This window comes from Acanthochromis polyacanthus, chromosome 5 (genome assembly GCF_021347895.1).
Source record: "Acanthochromis polyacanthus isolate Apoly-LR-REF ecotype Palm Island chromosome 5, KAUST_Apoly_ChrSc, whole genome shotgun sequence".
Classification (NCBI taxonomy): Eukaryota; Metazoa; Chordata; class Actinopteri; family Pomacentridae; genus Acanthochromis; species Acanthochromis polyacanthus.
The window spans coordinates 21,488,677-21,509,156 of record NC_067117.1 but is presented as its reverse complement, the minus strand read 5'-3'; the positions used below and the strand labels follow the sequence as shown (position 1 = coordinate 21,509,156).

The 20,480-nt window shown below is 42.7% G+C and overlaps 1 protein-coding gene across 2 annotated transcripts in view; it reads left to right on the top strand.

The window, feature by feature from the left end:
• Positions 1-18,958, top strand: part of prickle2b (prickle homolog 2b) — a 105,347-nt gene extending 86,389 nt beyond the window's left edge. For both annotated transcript variants that reach the window (XM_022201619.2, XM_022201620.2), the window contains 7 exons: positions 5,469-5,652; positions 11,108-11,221; positions 11,846-11,983; positions 14,277-14,480; positions 15,084-15,270; positions 16,337-17,218; positions 17,347-18,958. In XM_022201619.2, the coding sequence (XP_022057311.1) occupies positions 5,469-5,652; positions 11,108-11,221; positions 11,846-11,983; positions 14,277-14,480; positions 15,084-15,270; positions 16,337-17,218; positions 17,347-18,299 (2,662 nt within the window). In that variant the 3' untranslated portion in view covers positions 18,300-18,958. The remainder of the gene's footprint in view (positions 1-5,468; positions 5,653-11,107; positions 11,222-11,845; positions 11,984-14,276; positions 14,481-15,083; positions 15,271-16,336; positions 17,219-17,346) is intronic.
• Positions 18,959-20,480: the final 1,522 nt, after the last annotated feature.

Here is a 20,480-nt window from a genome sequence, read left to right as displayed (position 1 = left end):
TGTTACATAAATCTCTCTCCCAACCCACACAAATACTATACCTTAAAGAGAATGACATTTTGAATTATCTGAGTGGCAGGAAGGAAAACATCTCAGTGTCTTGTGCATTTCAAGTTTAAAAAATAGGAATGCGAGGACCTGATGTGCTTGAATGTGTATTACCTGTCTGCACTCATCAGATACTACAGATTGGAGTTCAAAGTCCCACAGTTTAGTAGGTCTAAGACTGAATCTGCAAACACCTCACATGACCAAATGATCTGGGATCTGGGAAACATTGGCTCAAGCCAAGGTCCTGACCCGATTTCTCTTCAGACTGTCGGGACGGGTAAACAGCATTACATCAGCCCAAAACTCCTGTCTCTCCAAATTTAATGGCTGCCATATCGGACAAACAGTGTTGTATGATACTTCCATAAGGTTGTGTCCTCAAGTGACATCTTGACAATACAACAATCAAAACTGAATCATCAGGCATTGAAAAATTAGAATTTTCATTCTTTAGTGTGGATCTCACAAAAGAACACTGGCCTACAGTTCCCACAATGAAACTGAAAACCATCTTTCATAATGCAGCATTCAATTGCAATCAGCAATTTTCAACATCCAACCAGGAAAAATCAAAGAAAATGCCACCAGAAGCCAGGTTTCCTACTCGGTAACTCAAGTGAGGCTTCTCAACCTGCACTTCTGAATTTTACTTAGTTCCTCAAAATATACAGTCAGTTTGAAGTAAATATACTTTCTCTACTTTTAATGAGTCAGTCAGGTGAACTATGGGTCTGTTGATGAGTGTTCGTAGAAAAGCAACTTGGACACAGTCTTGTTTTTTTTTGCATACTTTGTACACTGAATGCGTTGAAGTCAGAAGTTTAGAAAGCTCTGTTCTGAGCCATAAAAGACATTATACAGACATTTCCACTGGCTGTTGAGTATGTTTTGTGGCTAATAAAGTTGTTTTGGTGAGTGAAATTAGTTGAGTGTCCTCTTTGTTCATTAGAGTATTATCCAGAAGCTAGTTGGAAGAGGGCAGGACTTTGGATATCTATAATTGGTTATGACAGGTGGTTGCAGGCCTAATCTCTGTACTCAGCAACACATTGCATCAGGTCCTGACTAATTGGCCCCTAATGGAAAATGTCTTTGTCAAGCCTGATTCTTCTCAGAAACACCTCTGTCATGTTTATCTGTGATTAACTCTTAATGGCTCTGAAGTCAACATGTACCTCATTGGGACAAAGACTTTGTTTGTGTTTATTGGTCATTTTTGAGAGCAGGGCTGTTTATTGGTGAGCACCTTAAAACTCAGAACGGAAATGTTGTATCTGTTAAACAAAAGGCAGTTAAAGAGAAAAGAGTCTGTCCTCTTCCCCCTACATCTACCAAAGAAAACAAAAGTAGAGTCAGCAAGGAGAAAAAAGAAGAGACTTGGCTGCCTCCTGCACCCAGCTGTTCCCTCCTCTGTGCTCTTCTTTCTCATCCTCCAAGCTTTGTTTTTGTGCAGAGCTGCCATTTAACGATGAGATTTTAATCTGACCATCTAGAGTGATGCCATGGAAAAGCTACAGTGGTTTTGGGAGCTGCTCAGGAATGAGAGCGGAATGAGACTTTTGCTTCTGCATGTCGCCTGGCTCTTAGATACACTTGAATCTGATAGTTTTCCAAAGTTTGGGTAAATCCTTTCCAAAGTGGTCTCTTTGAAGACCCCTCTGGTGAAAATCTACGTTTTTCCTCCTTTGTATGGTGCTTTTTATGTACTTAATCATGAGCAAATAAGCAGGCAGCACCTGTGCAGTGATCAGAGTCTGAAAAACAGATTCAGACTTCTGGTGTTTCATACACAACAATTCTGAAGAATCAATCATGTCATCTTGCAGGAAGGAGCTTTTTGTGTCATTATTCTTCTTCAGATTGGACCCCAGTTTGAAAGCATGTGGATAAAAATCTCCAATTTTCCAGTGTATGGTACAGAGTAGTTTTGCCGTGTTGGAGCAGAGCAGTAGGTGAGCTGGTGTGGTCGAGCTGCAACGAACGAATTCTAGATGAAGCAATGAGTTGAGTTGCATCTCAACCATTTTAAGACAAAAAAAAAAGATTGTATTCATGGCTAAAACCTCCTAAAAGGAGATGAATTTTTAGGTTTTTAATAAATGACCAGAAAAGAACTTTAAATTAAGATTAGATGCTTTTGTTTTCTTTCAAAAGCAAATTCTTGAAACACATTAATTTAGATAATTGGCTTTGATCTTCGTTTTAATGCAGACTGGACACCGTTTCTGCTAAAGATCTTGTAGCGTTAAACTTCAACAATTGAACCAACTCCGTGTAACTGTTCGAGGGGCCCATCAGGCCCGAGTTACGTATTAAAAACACCCATTGCCCGGGTTACGAAACGCCAATCTTGGAGAGCAGAAAGATGATAATTAACTCGAAACAGTGAATCATTGTTCACTGACATCATGGTCACAGTGCTTGCTATCCAACAACATACCCCCCAGGTCTTAAGCAAACATCACACTCTGACTGACCAATGATAGATCAGCATTTACATCTCCCAAGGGACAAAAAAGGCCGGTCTCATTTAAAAGGGAAAACAAGCCTCTTTACCTCTGAGTCATTTATGAGGCGTCAGTGATGTACTTGACTTGTATTACTGCAGTCTCTAAATCTGATCTAATTGAAATCATGTAGCTTGCAAGGAGAAGCTCAGGGATTGAGTTTCATTGGAGGGGAAATCCCAGGCATGTTCATGAAACAAGTTGTAAATCACAAGGATAGAAGGGGAAGGAAGGAGCGACAGGCCCTGTAGGTCTACAGTGTCTCTGCCAGCGCTGATGTGGGAGAATCATGGTGTTAAGATAAATTACTGAAAGAGTGTCATGATCACGCATATGGACTGAGAAAGTTGATCAGTGAAGTATGTTTCACTGAAGGTCATGAGCTTCTGTGCCTCTGAGTTGAACTCCACAGACTGTAGTAGCTGAGGTGTTGGCACAGGGACGTTTTTGATGGGACAAAATATGGCGTAAGGTCCATTCAGGTCCTTCTGGCCATTTCTAAACTCTTATCTTCAGGGCAGAAATAATTTCTCACCAACTGGCAACATGTCGGAAGAGTGGAAGTATTTATACATTCTTAATCCTCTGTATGTCCACATGGTGCATCTGTCTTGCATTTTGAATCACCAGCCTCACAGGGAGTATGTGTTGTTGTAGATGCATTGTGGTGCTGGTGTGTCTGCCATCCAAAAAATCAGCTTTAAATTAGTAATGGTGGTGAAGGTGCTGGGCCGTAATGAGGCAAGCTGTGTTGCCCCTGGCTATAGCATCATGCCACTGGGACTGGGACTGGGATTTGCGAAACACCCTTCTTGCAGTCCGCCTGCTCCGACAGCGCTTTGATGACTTTATCTGTCCGTGCTGCAATATTCATGGCAGTGTTATCTGGCTGCTTTGTGTATTTTGTTAATATTTATGGAGTCAGTTTGCGAAGTCTGCGAGTTGCCCTTCCACAATGACGGCAGAAGTTGCAGAGGTCTGCCTTTCTGCACAGGGCGGTGTTGAAAGCTGGAGCTGACAGTAATAGCCTTCTTGGCTTCTGCCGGATGGTAAAGAATCTCAGGTGCTGACTGAGAAATGATCCACCTTGATCTATATATTTATATGTTTTCTTTTTAAGGATTATGTTTCATATGACTAGTTGTGGCATGTCGGCGGGATGTTTTACTTGTACTAACTCAAGCTGATCTTCCAGTGTCCATTCTGTCATCATAATCCATCAGTGTTAAGTCAAATAGACAGAAGTGCTTTTGTTAGCTAAGGCCTTTAGACAAGAAGGCCTCTTCTGAATAAGAAACAAGATGAGACTTGGCCGGCCCTCCATATGGTAATGTCTCCATGTATGCTACACTAACAGGCAGTTCACACATTCAAAAAGCTGAGACAGGGCCAACTGCTATTCATTGTGGATGAGACATGATTTCGCAGTCCTATGCCCTCCCGATGAGCTGGACAGACTCAAAAATGCCCAGCTGCACTCCAGGGGAAAGTTGAGCAAGGCTGAACTTTATGGAAATATCCACTGGGAGCCAATATGTGGTGCATATACGCAACCAAAATGCCAATGAGACTTGAGTGCCCACAAGTCATTCTAGCATTAAGAGTCTAAACCAGTACGGTAAGTCTACTCAGGCAACAAACTGTGCAACATGAAAATAACTACTCACTATGTAGCATAGCACAGTATCAGACAGATCCTAAGCCAACCAAAGCATCAGTCTGTCAAACCGTGTCCTGAGTGTCCTTAAGCTCCTCCGTAGGGCTGTCAGACAAGCCGGCATCCATCTGGGAAGGTAATGGGATTGTCTCCCTGTTTTGGCTGCCTGAGGGGCATCAAGGGTTAGTGGGAAGTGACCTTCTGGCCACCCAGTTTCCACTTGCAGGGTTTAGAGTCGTCAAGGACACAGGGATCCGCATGTGTGGGTTGTGCATCAGAATACAGATCTGGTAAGGGTGGCCTATATTTTTATTTTAATCCATGAACTCAGCTGTGTAACCCACATCTCGTTCTTCTTTTCTGAGACATCAACTAACACAGTCTGGCATATTTCTCTTTGGATGTGTTTGGAGATGAAAGAGCAGCAAGGAGGTGGAGTGTCGGTGTCAAACATTCCCACCCTTCTTTTCTGTGGAAATTCACACATGGTTACTTCTCCATTTCACAGGTGGCTGAGTTGTTTTGGCAAGTGAGAGTGGAGCAGTATCCTTGCAAAGCATTTTCCAGTGATTCTAGCTAACCTTGTACACAGGTTAGTGCCTTTGTGCTGGTATTTTTGTACAGTGCTGTTTTTCATCACTGTCACTGCCTTTATTCTGCTAATTCTTCTAGTCTGTTAGTAATTATGTTTTCATATACCCCAGAAGATTTGTTCAGCAGTGCATTTGTGGCACCCGCATTTCAACGTGAGAGCTGCAGTGGGAAGCCTTGACCTTTCAGTCGTGGAGAGGGTCTGCAAACATGCACAGAAGAAAAGGGTTTCACCGTGGGGAGGCTTCACTGTGCCTACAGCCACGTAGTTTGGATGATGGAATTTCTTTTTCTGGGGTTACCTTTGAGAGAAACAATTTGGGTCATTTTTTAAAAAATTTTCTGTGATTAATGGCACACTTCACAGCTCCGAACAGCAACTCCAGCATGACGTCTTGTTTCTCTTGAAATTCTCTCCAAAAGTAGTTCTGTTTGCGTAGTGATTTATTAAGCTGAGTGCTTGTTTTCACCCGGAATGTGTTGTATTCTCGGACATTGTGAGTTAAACTGTACAGAAGTTTTTGTCAAACCACAAATCACACTTTTCAGAGAGCACAATTTATATGGTTGATGAGCTTTCATTTTTAATCCAAGACTCACATTTTGTTGTGGATATATGCCGTAGGCTTGACAAATTCTTCATCCGTGTTTGTCCTTGGTAGGAAGATCTGTGTGCACTGTAAGTGTCGTCGTGAGGAGCATGCAGTGACAGCCATGCCTGTAGAGATGGAGAAGACGGTCACCAAGCTGATGTACGACTTCCAGAGGAATTCGACGTCCGATGACGACTCAGGGTGTGCCCTGGAGGAGTACGCCTGGGTACCACCAGGACTCAAACCTGAACAGGTATCGAAATTTTTTCTCCTATTCTAATCTCATCACATTAGTACTTGAACCACCAAAATGTCAAAGATGTGTCAAGTGCAGTGTCCTTACCACACAGTTTAGTCTTGCTAATGGTTGTCAGGCATTATTTCATCACTTTTTTGTCACCTGTTGTGGTCAGTTGTTTAGTGACCCTATCCTTTTACTCATTCATTGTGATACGAGTAAATCTGATGATGTAGTTAGTGTCTCGAAAGTGCAATCCTTTGTGGCAACCTCAGAAAGTGTCTTTCCTCTAGTTTCAAAGCATTATTTGCTGTTTCCAAAGCAGGTGTTAGAGAAGAATGCTTTAACAAGTTGGGACACTTAAAAATGGATCAGATGACAATGAGAGTCCAATGATCTTATTACAATCCCAATACAAAAGCTCAGATTTCCCCATACACACTTCAGTGTCAGATCAGCAATTTCAAATTTATAAGTCCTTGAAAAGACTGCTGCTGTATCACATTGACTCATTGTGGGTGAAAAGACAGACAGGTGGGGAGAAGATTCCAGAGATGTGTATAGGCAAGTTTTAGTTATAAAATGTAATATAGTCAGAGTACATTATAGTGTAAGCCTAATAAAAATTCCTAACACTCCACAGTGTATTTTGTTCCACATCATGCCTATACTTTGTAACTGCTCACTTAGACCTGCATGTCACCATGTCATAGCATATCTGTTATGCTGACTGCGCCTTCAGCAGGCTAATGGATAACAAGGATTATGCGGCTGCAGCAGTCAAATTAATCTCCAATTCATTCTGCCTGCAAACGTGTTTACAGAAGGTTTCATCGCCATCACTACCGCTAAGCTGAGCGTACCCAATATAGAAACGCATTAAATGGCCCCATGCAAGAAAATCCTCTTTTTACTGCACACTGCTGAACCGTAGGTGTGCACATGTGGGAGGGGTTTCCAGTTTTATAGGACAATAGAAGTGTTTATAAAAGTCGGTTTCATATTGTTGATGAGCTGGAGAGCAATGAGCTGGTCAATACGTTGTTGGCATAGCCCCTTGGTTTCACCTCGAAGGACTGAGAGCAGCTATTTTTCATCCGTCTCCAGGGTCACACTTCCAACCTAAAGTCAATTAGGTTCTAGTCTAGTGGCGATATGACCTTAGGAACAGTCCGGCAACAGTGAGAAATGGGTTTGGTTGAACGGCAAGAGCACAACACGCCTTAAAATAACTATGGATTAGCTACTTTTTTGGGAATTTTAAAAACCAGACACACACAAAAACTGTTAAATTCAAAGTTTAAATTGATGTAACATTGAGTTTGTAATGGCTAACTGAACATGAAATGTGTCCCAAGTTATATCAATTTCTGTACTCAGCGTGACGTTGCAAGATATTCAGGTTGTGGAAACCTGTTGAGTGACCTTTCACAGGGGAGCAGATGTAAACACAAAGCTAAAGCTAAAGCTCCAGGATCTAAACAGTAGGTTTAGATTTCCCCACAGGGAACCGGTGCTCTCTATCTCTTTGCTTTTTAACCTGGAGTGGTGTAAAGTCACCACTCTGAGAGATTTCTGAGCAGGTCTGTGGCATTCAATCAAGCATATCTGTGGGTTTATGAGGGATAACTAAACACTTAATAGTGACTGTTTCTGTCAACAAAGCAAAGTGTCCAGGTATCTGACTCAAACTTAAGCTCTACATTCCATCAGCATGTTGTTGAAATGGAGACTCAATAAACACATCTTTATCGCCAAATGGAGCCTTTATTGAGCTGCAGTGAAAGGGAGGGTGTGCCAGTATTTTCTACCCCACTCGTCCTCTTGCTCTCTCCTCTTCATCCTTTCAAATAAAAGTCTTGGATTTTGCCAAATTCGTTGTTTTTTTTTTTTAAGGCCAACAATGTCACCCAGCATTCACCTGTAAGTGGGGGTTTCTTTTGTTTACCACCATTTAGCCAGAGCTTCAGTCTAATCTGCACACTCTGTTCAGCATCTACAAGAATCAGATTTTTATTTGCAGTCAAACATGTGGTATGCCTTTTCAAGCCACTTGCATGTGGGATATTTGAGTAGAAATACAGTTCAAGGTTGTCCATGCAAAGTAGAGGACTTTCCAGGTTCTGAAATGGACCCATTCCTCTGAAGTGGATAATTAACTTTCAAGCTACAAAGAGGCAGTCTGAAAGAGAGCTGAGGTCAGTTCGACCCATTCCAAAATGGACCCGAGGACAATTGCACCCATTTCAATCTCAGATCAAGGACAATAAAACTGTCAGATTCTGGCCTGATCACAGCCAGCAGCTGTGAATATGAGATAAATGATGGGTCGGTAGATGGAAATGTCAGTTGGATGGTCTGACTTTGTGTCTGACTTTGGCCTAGACAGAAAATGTATAAAAATGCATGTTCTCCAGAGGATGAAACTTTCTGACTTAAGAGTTCCCCTGCTCTCCTTTTAGTAGCACCGTGTGGCTAACATTTTTGATTTTAGGTGAAACATTTTAACAACTACAGGATGAATTGGCAAAAATAAGTATTATAGTTATGTTCCCCTCAAGATGGATCATTGAGATTACTTAACATTTCATCCAGTGTCACTCTAAGGTCATATTATGTCCAAATACCTTCTAAGCTGATGACGGTTCCATTAACCTTCTGAACTAGAAGCTCTTTCTGTGTGTTTTTTGTTGCTGTCACATTTTTACTACATTTTTTACTGAAATATAAAGCACTACACCTCTATGGAAAAAGCACAACCATGACAGCAGTTGAGAGACCCTAAGCATGTCTTTTTGCAATGTACCAAAATTAAAACCCCTTCAAGTTACATTTCTTATTATTTATTCAGCAAAATTAAAGATACCTGAAATCAACATGTGCAACATTTTTCCAGGTGCCCACAAATGTTCCCAGTTCTGAAAAAAATGGGACTTTACATACTACTTTTAAATAGCACTACATACTTGATTTTTAATGTTTGTTTCTATAGCTGTCTTTCATCTGCTCTGTGTCAACACAGCCTACGGTTCAACCCAGTTACGGTCAAATGTCTTAATTTTTATGGCATAACTGTTGGTCACAGCAGAGTCATTAAAGGCTTCATGGTTGCATGGAGGAGTCCAGATTTTTTGGTGTTTGAACAATTTGATTAGAGCAAATGGCTTAGTTTTGGCAAAATTTTAAATAACATGTTTAGAATAAAGCTATTTTGATAAATGATTCTTTTGTAATGTTTCATGACGGAGCAGCACATAAAATATGATTAGTTCAATGTTAATTGGAAAGTAGTGTAATTTTACTGATTTTAAAAAAAACAAAAGTCTTAGAAACCCACTGCCGGGTTTTGCAGTCTGTATGGTTAACCTCAGATTGTCTTTATGTTTATTGTCAATTAGCAAATGTTAGGATGCTAACTGGTAACTGTGCTGACCACAGTGCTGAGCCCTGGATTTTCACACTTCTCAGCAAAGATGTGAAAAGAAATGGACAAAGAATGAAAACAGATCTCAAATCCTCTCTCTTCACTATGAAAACACCTTCTTTCCCACCATTTTTGACTGCAACTGCCAATGTTTTCTCTACAGTATAAAATCTGTGTCCTCTAACCGCTGCAAAGTGGCTTGTTGAGCGAATGTTAGAAGTGGTGCCTGGTCCTGTCTTTCCTTCTGCCTGTCTGGCCATTAACAGCAATAGAAACCAGCTGTGAGAAGCGATCTCTCTTGTCACTCATTTGCAAAGTCCTACCCTTTGCTTTAGCTTTTAAAAACACTCCCTCCAGTACAGTTTGAAATTCTGCCCTGTCTTTAGTTTCGTCTGCTTTCGATTACAGTTATTATCACAAGCTGCTTCTCCTGGCTCTCGTTGAAAATGTGTGTGGGTAATGTGTATGCATACGTCCGAGTGAGTGTGTGTGTGTGTCTTTAGATCTTTTCCTTGGGGCAGTGAGCCTTTCACCTCCAGATTGTAACCCTGTTGTTGTTGGAAGCATGTTTGGTGATTTATCATTAGCAGTGTGCATCAGGATGTGTGCGTGTTTCCGTGTGTGTTTATGCAATGCATGATTTACCAGTGCTCGGCCCCAGGCGGTCTTTCATGGACTATCCTGAGATTCCACCCCACCCCCGGCGTCCGTCCTGAGTTGTGCTGTTGGACACAGATACCGTGTCCCTTGCCAACCCCAGTGGAAGCCAACAAAAGCAGAGCAGAAGGAATTAGGTTACACTTACAACAAGCAACTCCTGCTATAAATTCATCTCAACAACAAACATGCTTGTATAGGGCTACTTTAAGGACCTGCAGGCCGCCTTTGATGCTGAATGTGGCGCCACAGCTTCAGGACTATTAAGCCATGTAGAGTTTTTTACAGAAATACTTGGTTTTTACACTCACGGATGCATGTTGGCATTATTCAGGTTAATCTGTTTTTGTGTGACAGACTGTGCTATTGCCAAGGACAAAGCTGATGGCTTCTAGTCGCTAAATCCATTCAGCAGACCGATAGGTCATTAAGAGAGACACGACCTAGTCAGCAAGTATCGATCATGGATGTTGTCCCTCTTGAAGTCCTCGATGTGTGCTCTGCTCTGCTATTGTTGTGTTTCATTTAATCAAAGACAATCTTGTTCTTTCTACTACTTTCACTCTTTCTGCATCTCTTACACAGTTTCATTCATTTCTTCCCTCTCCCTTTTTGACCTCTGTTCTCAAATCTTCCTTTAAAACCCTGTGGCTTTCTTGGTTTGCTCCACCCCCTCCAGTCACATTCGTATATAACCGCTGACCTCTGGTATACCTCGACCCCCCGTTACAGTGTAATAAAACAGACTGCAATAAATAACAAGGAGATGACACTCATTGTCTGTCTCAGTAATGTAAAGAATGTCAGAGTAATTTGGAACGTCCAGATTAGCATTAATCCTGCCGCTGCATGCATGCATATGTGTTAATTGCTACTTTTTCATGTATTAATGTGTGTGTGAGTGTGCGCATGTTCGGCAGGTCAGTAATGCATTCCCATGTCAATGTGCAGAGATGGAGAGGTGAGGTTCCATTAAGTCTCCACTGGTGGGCCATAAATCAAAGTGATTTTAACTCTGTGTGTGTCTGTGTATTGGTGACCCCCAGCTGTAGATCTTGATAATTCGTCTTAGCACACTTGTACATTTTAGTGCTGATATAATTAATCAACAACATTTTAACAATAATGTAATCATTTAGAGTGATTTATTGAACAAAAAGCTTTAGAATTTGTAGGGGTTTTTTTCTGTCTTTTACAATACATTAAATCCTGTAAGGGCTTTTTGGCTGTTGTACAGTAGAAAAAAGCACTGGAAGAGAGGCTCTATAATTCTAATGAAGAGTTTAGCTGGTGATGAAACGTTCTGTTTGTCGTCGAGTTTACATGTTGTGTACGTGTTGTGCTTCTTCATCCTCCTCCACCTCTCACCTGCGTCCGCCTCGTCCTCAGGTTCATCAGTACTACAGCTCTCTGCCCGAGGACAAGGTGCCCTATGTGAACAGCCCAGGAGAGAAATACCGCATCAAACAGCTGCTCCATCAGCTCCCGCCCCACGACAATGAGGTGAGTCCAAACTGACGCCCTCCCCCACCACCTCAATCCATCCATCTACTGCTTCCTCCCTCCCTCCCCTCCTTCGGGGCAATACAGAGAAAAGAGGAGAGCAGTGGGGAGACGGACACAGGAAAAATGGAGTCTGTCTTTTTAATCGACGACAGTGAGATATTGAAGTGTTTGTAGCTGCTTATTAAAGTGTGTTGCATTAATAAATCTTCATCACAGATAATTAATCTTATGATATTAGTTTTGCCATTAGGACTTGGCGCAATCTTGGAGAAGACTGGCACCCTTTAGCACTCCTTATGCCTCCTAATCTGACTGGTCAGTTGTTCTTCCAACTGTGCAAATGAGCATAATATCTGATCTGCTAAGATGTGGACTGTTATCTCAGAGGTCTTGACACAGGTTATCATTATGGATATCATCACACTTTGTAATTTGTTGGTTCATTGTCAGGTTGTTTCTTCTTTTGCTTTTTTTTTTTCCAGCAGCAAAAATGGAGCTTCTTTGATAGAATAATAGACATAAAAGTGATTTCTTGCATCTCTTTCTTAGTCTTTTCAGATGACTACGTTACACTATGTATCTGCATAACAGGTCAAGCTTAAAAAATGTATCTGTATGCAGGTGCGCTACTGTAACAGTCTGGACGATGAAGAGAAGCGAGAACTGAAGCTCTTCAGCAACCAGCGGAAACGGGAAAATCTGGGTCGCGGCAATGTCCGTCCGTTCCCCGTGACGATGACGGGAGCGATCTGCGAACAGGTAGCTGACAAAAATATCAGAAACACTCTTTTTGCAGTGTCTTATCATTTTACCTCTAAATGTCATGTCTGTACCGTAAGAAGAGCAAATCAAGTATGACAAGATCAAAGGTGCTTCATGTGGCTGTGTGGAATGAAATCAATGAATCATGTGGCAGACATACTTAACAGCCTGCTGGCATTTCAGGTATTTGCTATGATGTATGAGAGACGCTCTGCGGTGACATATAAAAGGGCAGAGATGTAACCGTCGTCTGCTTTTATAACAGTGCTGTGACCTTGTCAATCTCGCCTCGATGTCTTGTTCTTCAGAGGATCTCGAGGAGGCGTATGTGCGAATGTTGTCTCATTTTTCTTGCGGCCCTGCCAGCTATCACCAACAGTATTTGTTTGATTTAAAATTTAGCATGACACATTACGTCAGGGAACTAGTAGTTAAAACTGCTCTAAATCTTCCTGAAATGTTTCGCAGGAGAATGCGGTGTTTCATAAAATATTTAAAGCATTGCCTACGTGTGTTCTTATAGCGGCCTTATGGGACTATAGAGTGTCCTTTTAACAACAAACCTGCACACTTCAGCATCCGCTAGCCATTTGTTACTGCGCACACAACCGAAGTGCAGTTAGTCTCTGTTGTGTTGGTGCCCCTGGTGTATAGCTGCTTTACAGCTTGTGTTTCTCATCCAGTTAGCAGACGCATACACACACACAAACACACACACACACGAGAGAGCAGATTGTCGGGAGAGTGTGTATTGATTGAATTCCCCACCCCCTCCTTCGGCCTCCTTGCAGCGGTAGGCTTTGTGCCAGTCAGATAACCTGATTGTAACTCTACCTCCGTCTCCACCTTCCCACCCCTCTAAATCCACTTTGCCTACCTGACCTTTCCCCGTCTCCGCTGCACTCCCTCTCGTTTATCTTTCCAGCTTGTCTACCTTTACACCTCCATGCCTATCTCCCTTTCCTTTTTATCCTTCCATATATCTCAGTTTTTTTTCCATCCCATTTGCCCCTCCAGTGTCCTCCATCAGCCACACAACTTCCCCTGTGCATGTCCTCCTCAACCACACATATAAACACACTCTCATGCTCTCAGTTTAGTCCGGCTTTCACATGAAATTGTGTTAAAGACAGAAATGCACCATGTGATACACTAAATCAGTGTCAGCGCTGGTATTGATGTTATCAAAGATCCCATAAAAGCAGCACTTTATCTTGTTGGAAAACTATTGTTTCTTGGGGGAAAAAAAAAAAAGCTAAATCTCATTGAGCTTTGGACTGTTGAACAATTCTTAGACATTACCTGAGACTTTTGGAAAGTATTTTTCAGACCAATCAGCCAAATAATCAAGAAAATATTGATCAGATGAAGTGATTTGTAGTTTGTAGCAGCTATTATCTACTACTGTTCTCTAATGACTGTGACCTACTGATCCAGCAAACAGTCGGCGCAAATTTTCCAACAAATCTACCTCTCTGTAGTTTTTAGCAAATTACAGTGCAGTTTTGTCTCCATTAATGACAGCCCACAGGATTACACTGCTTCCTGTGCTGCCCACAGCAACCTGTTGTAACAGGAATTACGTTGCAGTGCGAAAATCAGTGATGCCAAACTATCATTTCCAAAGAACATTGTTTTGCTCGTACACAAATTTTCTGGGTTTCTCATGCTTTCACAAATTTGAGCCTGTGAAGTGAACATGTAAAAGAAATTCTCTGACTGAGCTGGGTGGCTTTTAGCTGGTTGTTCACATGAAATTATTTACTGATAATACTCTGGTAGACTTTAAAAAGCTGCATGAGAGAGAGCAGCTTTTTTGGATTTTCCCTTTTGTTAAATGTGCTGTAGCTTTTTTTGTGCTTGTAAAAGGTCTGTAAACCTTCTTGGTCTCTGAGACCAAATTCTACATTTAAGGGAGTTATTCTCTCTCAAAGAGGACACTGCTGTCACTTATGTGTGTCATTATGTTCTACATTTGTGCAATACCTGCCAAGCAGCTAGTTTGAACAACAAACAAAAATGAGCACTTTGCTCACAGTCCGTTATGTCCTTGCAAGAGCCTCTTCTGCTTTGGCTACGTCTTTCTGCCTGTACTCGTAGATCTGAAGTTATGGTATGTAACCAACATTACCTTGCTTTTGTCATGCCAGCCAAGGTTTTTTGGGTGGAAGGCTTTAAGTAACACCTGAATTTAGAATTTTAAGATCAATAGTGGGAGTTAAAATGTGAGAGATACTTAAAAAATGCATGACAACAACCTGTTTCTAAAAAATTTCTTGTGTGTTTTTAGTGCGGAGGCCAGATAAATGGCGGTGACATCGCTGTGTTTGCCTCCCGGGCGGGCCATGGTGTGTGTTGGCACCCTGCATGCTTTGTTTGCAGCATGTGCAACGAGCTCCTGGTGGACCTCATCTACTTCTACCAGGATGGAAAGATCTACTGTGGCCGACACCACGCTGAGAGGCTGAAGCCGCGTTGCACCGCCTGCGATGAGGTAGATGCCTGTCACATGAACACACACATGCCTGCACATGGATAATCGTGTGTTAATAGATACACATGTCACCCGTTCGAACATACTGTGCCTGTAACTGTGTCAGTAGAGCTATTTATAAAGTGTTTACACACACATATTCATGCCTACATACATGCCAGACTGCTGTCATATGATGCTCACAGGCTCACAACACACACTGTCACGGTTTAGTGTGCTCTGAGGTTTCTCCAGTTTAATGGGGTCGGCTTTCAATATCCTGATCTCCCAACCATTAACACTGATATACTCTCTTACTCTGCGAATGGGAACAAGGACACTGTTAGTACTTAAAAGGCACCCCGACAGTTTAACAGCGGCGTAATTAAAAGCAAATGTACCTCCTAGATTTCGCCAAGTCCCCACACATATTAGCCTCCTACACAAGTCGCTAACGAAGAGGATGATCTAAGAGCTGCAGAGGAGAAAGTGGTGCATATGGAGGGGGAGGGAGGGCAAGCGAAGTCTTTGTCCTGTCATTCAGCAAGCTGTAATAACCCAGCTGAGGTTTTACCTCTGTGGGGCTGTGATAAACGAAACTCTTTCTTGTCTATCCTTTCTCAGATCATCTTTGCGGATGAATGCACCGAGGCAGAGGGCCGTCACTGGCACATGAAGCACTTCTGCTGTTTTGAGTGCGAGACGGTGCTGGGGGGCCAGCGGTACATCATGAAGGAGGGACGGCCCTACTGCTGCTCCTGCTTCGAGTCCCTCTACGCAGAGTACTGTGACTCCTGTGGAGAGCATATTGGTAATGTGGCTTCCACACCCAAGATTCCATGAGTTAATACAAGCCGCATTTATCACCAGCAGGTCAAAGAAACCCTTAAGAAAACTAATATTATAATACATGAATAAAATTAAGTGTGAGGTGATTGGGCTGCAGGTTTTTTACAAGGATGAAAGAATGACCTAATTTTTTGTAACACAGAGGAAAGGGGAGCTGCAGTAGAAAGGATCTGGCCTGGTTTCCACAGTTATTGTGGAATGATGTCATTCAGGGTCAGTCATTTAATGCAAGGGTGCACAGCTGAGGGCCACAGAGACATCAGTTTACAGAGTACAGAAATATGTAGAGTATACATCATGTAGCACGACAACAACCTGGGGCAAAGGCATGACTATGTCAAATGACTTTTACCTCAGGATCTGTTTTATCATAAACACGTGCCTCAAGTGTCAGGTAAACGCAGATTTAAGCATTTCACAAGCTGGAGTGTTGCAGGTAAGCACACCGAGAGAAGGACTTGGGTTATTTTCTGCTGGAAACTTTCATATTAGCACCTCTTGGCCTCATGCCGCCTCTTAAGTCTGTGTGTGGATGTTTTCCACAACAGGATGCCCAGGTGTGATACTGGCACACATCTATCAACAAATTTGCTCTGTAATTATTTTTCTGTCAGGACACTGAAAAGAATTTGGCTAAACAACACAACTTAATATAAACTGAAACCATCAGAAAACACTCTCGCACCAGATGGCAGCCATTAGCAAATAGCTAGTTTTCCTTCCCCCTGCGACAACTGGAAACATTCTCGAAATGCAATGTGTTTATACAATGCTGGGCAAGCTCCATAATGAGTTAGCCCCAAAGCGCAGTTAAGTTACTGCCTCTAGCTCATTTTTCTCACTCAACAAGCTACTTGCAACTATTTTCACATAAGGCAGCATTTTTAAATGAGACATTAAGAGTTTTAATTACAGCTCTTTGATACTGACATAATGTTTAGTTTTTTAATTTTACGTTTGTACATGAGTCCCAGAATCTGTCATTTTCCCTAAACACCAAGGAATCACGTTGTTTTTCTTTCTTGCAGGCATTGATCAAGGCCAGATGACGTATGATGGGCAGCACTGGCACGCCACTGAGGGCTGTTTCTGCTGTGCCCGCTGTAAGCGCTCTCTGCTGGGTCGGCCCTTTCTGCCCAAGCAGGGTCAGATCTTTTGTTCACGTTCCTGCAGTCTGGGAGAAGAACCCAATGGTTCTGACTCCTCTGATTCAGCCTTCCAGAGTGCTCGCTCCACCAGAGAGTCCAGACGCAGCTCAAAGACGGCAAAGGGTGGAGGAGGTGGTGGAGTGCAGACTGAAAGATTTTCAGGGGAGGTGGACCCACTGTCTTTACAAATGGATCTTCTTAGTCTCTCCAGCCAAACGCCAAGTTTGACTCGCGAGCCACCGTCTTGGCAAAACCAGGAGCAAGTAGGTGATGGGTATAGTTATGACTCCCAGTCTGACCCGACTGCTAACCCCACTCCTCTCCAGCTCCTCAGCCAGTGCAATGTCAGGAGTGCTTATAACCCCACCTGCTCTGGACAGAATAATCAACAGCAGGATCACCGGATCAAGGAGAACGGAGGTTTGAAGCGTCCCCCCATCTCAGCCATGAAAGGCCACTCTCTGAATGAGGCATGGTTCCAGCAGCCAGCTCCAGAGGAGTACTATCCACCCAAACTGAGGACCCAAAAAAGCTTCACTGAGGTGTCTCATTGCTCCCAGCACCACAATGGCTTCTCCTCAGACAAGCGCTCCATTAGTTTGCACGGTTTTCAGAGGGACAGAGATGGAGGGCCTCCAGCAACTACCCAAGTGGCAAGAAGCAGGAACCCCATTAGTGCACTTAACTTCACAGAGCAACTGACCCCATTAGAGCAGACCCCAAGAGGATCCATAGAGTCCTTGGCTCTGTCCAATGCTACAGGTGGGTTTGGTAACAGCCATTGTTTGACCTTTGATTGGATTTATTTTCTGTTAGGTACTAAATTGGCATGTTGCACATTAAGCTGTTTCCATAAAGTTCATGCCTAATCCATTTCAATTTCCTTACAGGCAACTCAGCAGATGGTGGTGGAAAGCGTCAGGAGCACCTTTCTCGTTTCTCCATGCCAGATCTAAGCAAAGACTCTGGAATGAATGTGTCAGAGAAAAGTAACATGGGCACCCTCAATTCCTCAGTGCAGTTTCGTAGCTCTGAGTCGATTCACAGTCTCAACGCCACTCAGGCCTATATGGAAATGAACCCTCCCAGATCCTCTCAGTACCAGGTGCAGTACTGTGACCCTCCAGGCATGGCTGTGGGTATGGGCATGACTCATTTGCCGTCTGGCTTCACCTTCCAAGAGGAGGATAGGATTAGTTTGGTGAGCAGCGCCAATGCTGCACGCCTGCCACCAATTAGTGAGCGCAGGGTGGGTGGTGTTGGAGCTGGAGGAGGAGGAAGGGGAGCAAGTATCCGGATAGAGACTCAAGAAGAGACGCCACAGAGGCGCCGGCACCATCATCACCGCTCCCGGAGATCCCGACGTTCTCGTTCAGAAAACGCTCTCCACTTGGTGGCAGATCGAAGGGCAAGACCTCAAGAAAGACCACAGCTGCGTGTCCGAGAGGATTACGACCGCTTCCCACCACCAAGGAGTGCCAGGGACCAGTTTGGGGTCGGAGGAGGTGGAAGATATCAGCCCCAACTCTTCAGGCAGTGCCCCAGGACCACTTCAGACCTGACTCTACAGAACCCCGGGGCCAGTAGACGCACTGGCCTGAACCAATACTCCTGGGATGATTATGATGACGATGATTGGTGCTCCACCTGCTCCTCATCCTCCGAGTCAGAGGATGAAGGTTACTTCCTGGGAGAGCCAATCCCCAGACCCATCCAGCTGCGCTACCTCAGCAACCAGGAGCTGGTCCACAAGTATAACAACCCGGGGATGGGAGGACCCAACCGCAGTGGGCAGCTGCACACCCGCAAACGCAGAAAAAGCAAGAACTGCATTATCTCTTAACATCCTGACATTTGGTACAGTAAATGACTATTTGCTCAGCTTGTGTACACTAACATCCTCCATCTGGAACAAAAAAACAAACACCCAGTCCATATATTGAGTGTTGTTGAGTGTTGATTAACATGTAATTGAAAGTCAGTGATGAATTCAGTCGGTAAACAGTGAAAAAGCAACAGTGTTTGCATGTTTGTTCATTTTCAATGTTTCAGAATATCTCCTGAGTATTAAGGCTAACACTTACATGTGCAGTTCTATCAAGGCACAACCTTTATCGAAGCTGATGTGCAATTTTTTTTATTATTATTTTTTTTAATCATAACTCCATTTCCATGCAGCAGACATGTGTACAACATAGTCAGTTTGGTACAGTCAGTTTTGCTTTTTCATGCAATGTGATTTAGATTTAGGATATACTGTGCTATTGAATTCAGTTCATAGTATGTAAATAGATAAATGAATTAAGAATTTCACTTAAGTTAAGGAAGTCGGTGTACATATGGTTGTAAATGAGGCCTCACATATTTTTATATTTTGTATGGATAGAATCATTTATGTATTAAATATCTATGATGTAGAAATAGAACATGACAAAAGCAACGTATGCATGTGTTATTTGGCTGACCTGGTCCTGCATTTGGAATAAAGGAGTATTTCAGTGAGTCTCGTGATTGATATCTGGGGTTTCTCTCCGGAGAGTGACCGTGCATGTGTGACCACGTGTGCAAAACAGACACTTTCTCCATCTGCTTAATGCATAAATGAATGACAATGTGGTGTAGAGGTTGATCAGAGTCATCCTCCACTGGATTGTTAGAGGGTAAGGGGTGTAGTCACATTCAAACACACAGACCCCCATTGTCCTGGGAACAGATACCACTAAGGTTCTGGTTTATTACATCAGCCTCCACAAGTTGGAAACTGCTGACAAAGGTCTAGTTATTGAAATCTGGTGATGTTTTAAGTATTTTTGTCCATGATGGTGGCATAGCAAAGACATTCCTGCTCCCCTCAGCAACATCTTGTCAACTTTTATTTTGGAATTTTTCCTATACTTGGCAGGCAAAACTAACAACTGGCATCAGCCTGAGCTGTATTTTCAGTTCAACACAGTAAATATTACATGTATTAAAAGCATGTTTGTATTGGCATTCTGAGCATTTTTCATTCATTTAATTATTTCTGAGTGTAATGTTTGCAAATCAAAAGGAAGATCTATCTCAAACTACTGATGAAGATGTTTTTGTGCCATTCATAAATCAGATCATTTCAAAGCAAAACAAGCACATCAAGAGCATGAAATGACAGCAGTTCAGAGCATGTATCTCATAATATGCTCTCTGAATGGCACAAAATATTCACAGAAAATGGCCTCAGCAGAAATTCAAACTAAGGAGGGAATCTCTTACAGTTACTTCAACTGCCTGAACCCCATTTTTACTTTTCTGAGGAAGCCAGAACTCATAAGGAAGGCACGGCAAAAACATTTTCTTGTGTGTTCGTCATTTTAATATGAAGCTTAGCTTTACTTATGTAAGCTCGAAGTGGATAGAGACCCGAGGTATTTAATGTTGAAAAGCGGCCCATGCATTTAAGGGGTTGATCATTGGCTTATAAGATATAACAGGTTGTATTGCAAAGTGTTAAGCACTGTCATACTGTAAATTGGATTGCTTCTAACATCCATGTGGTCAGGGGATTACTGCTGCCAGCTCCCATAATCCACATAGACACATATGTTTGGAACAAGGTGAGCGAACACCAATCTGTTGATTAGAGCCAATGAAGCCCTAATGCCGTTAACATAATTGACACATTAATGTGTTTACTTCACCTCACCTCGAGTTTTTTATATTTAGTCTGGGACATTCGATGACTTGTAGATGTGGAGGAGAACGGAGACAGTTTAGTCAGCCAGGATGGGACAAAACCAGAAACGTGGACTTTCTCCTGGTTTTAGTCTAGTCAGTCTGGTGGATTTAAGTCTTCTAACCACGGCTGCAGACTGTCACTCACATAACCAGAAAGTTGGCTTCAGCTGTAATGAGACAATAGGACACATGCTGTCTTCAGTAATGTGGATATTTTTTGTCCTTGACACGTGAGCGTCCCTTACATTATCATTACTAACCCGTGTTAGTTTGTTTCTTTATTACCCAACTGTGTAGCGTGTGTGTAAGTGTG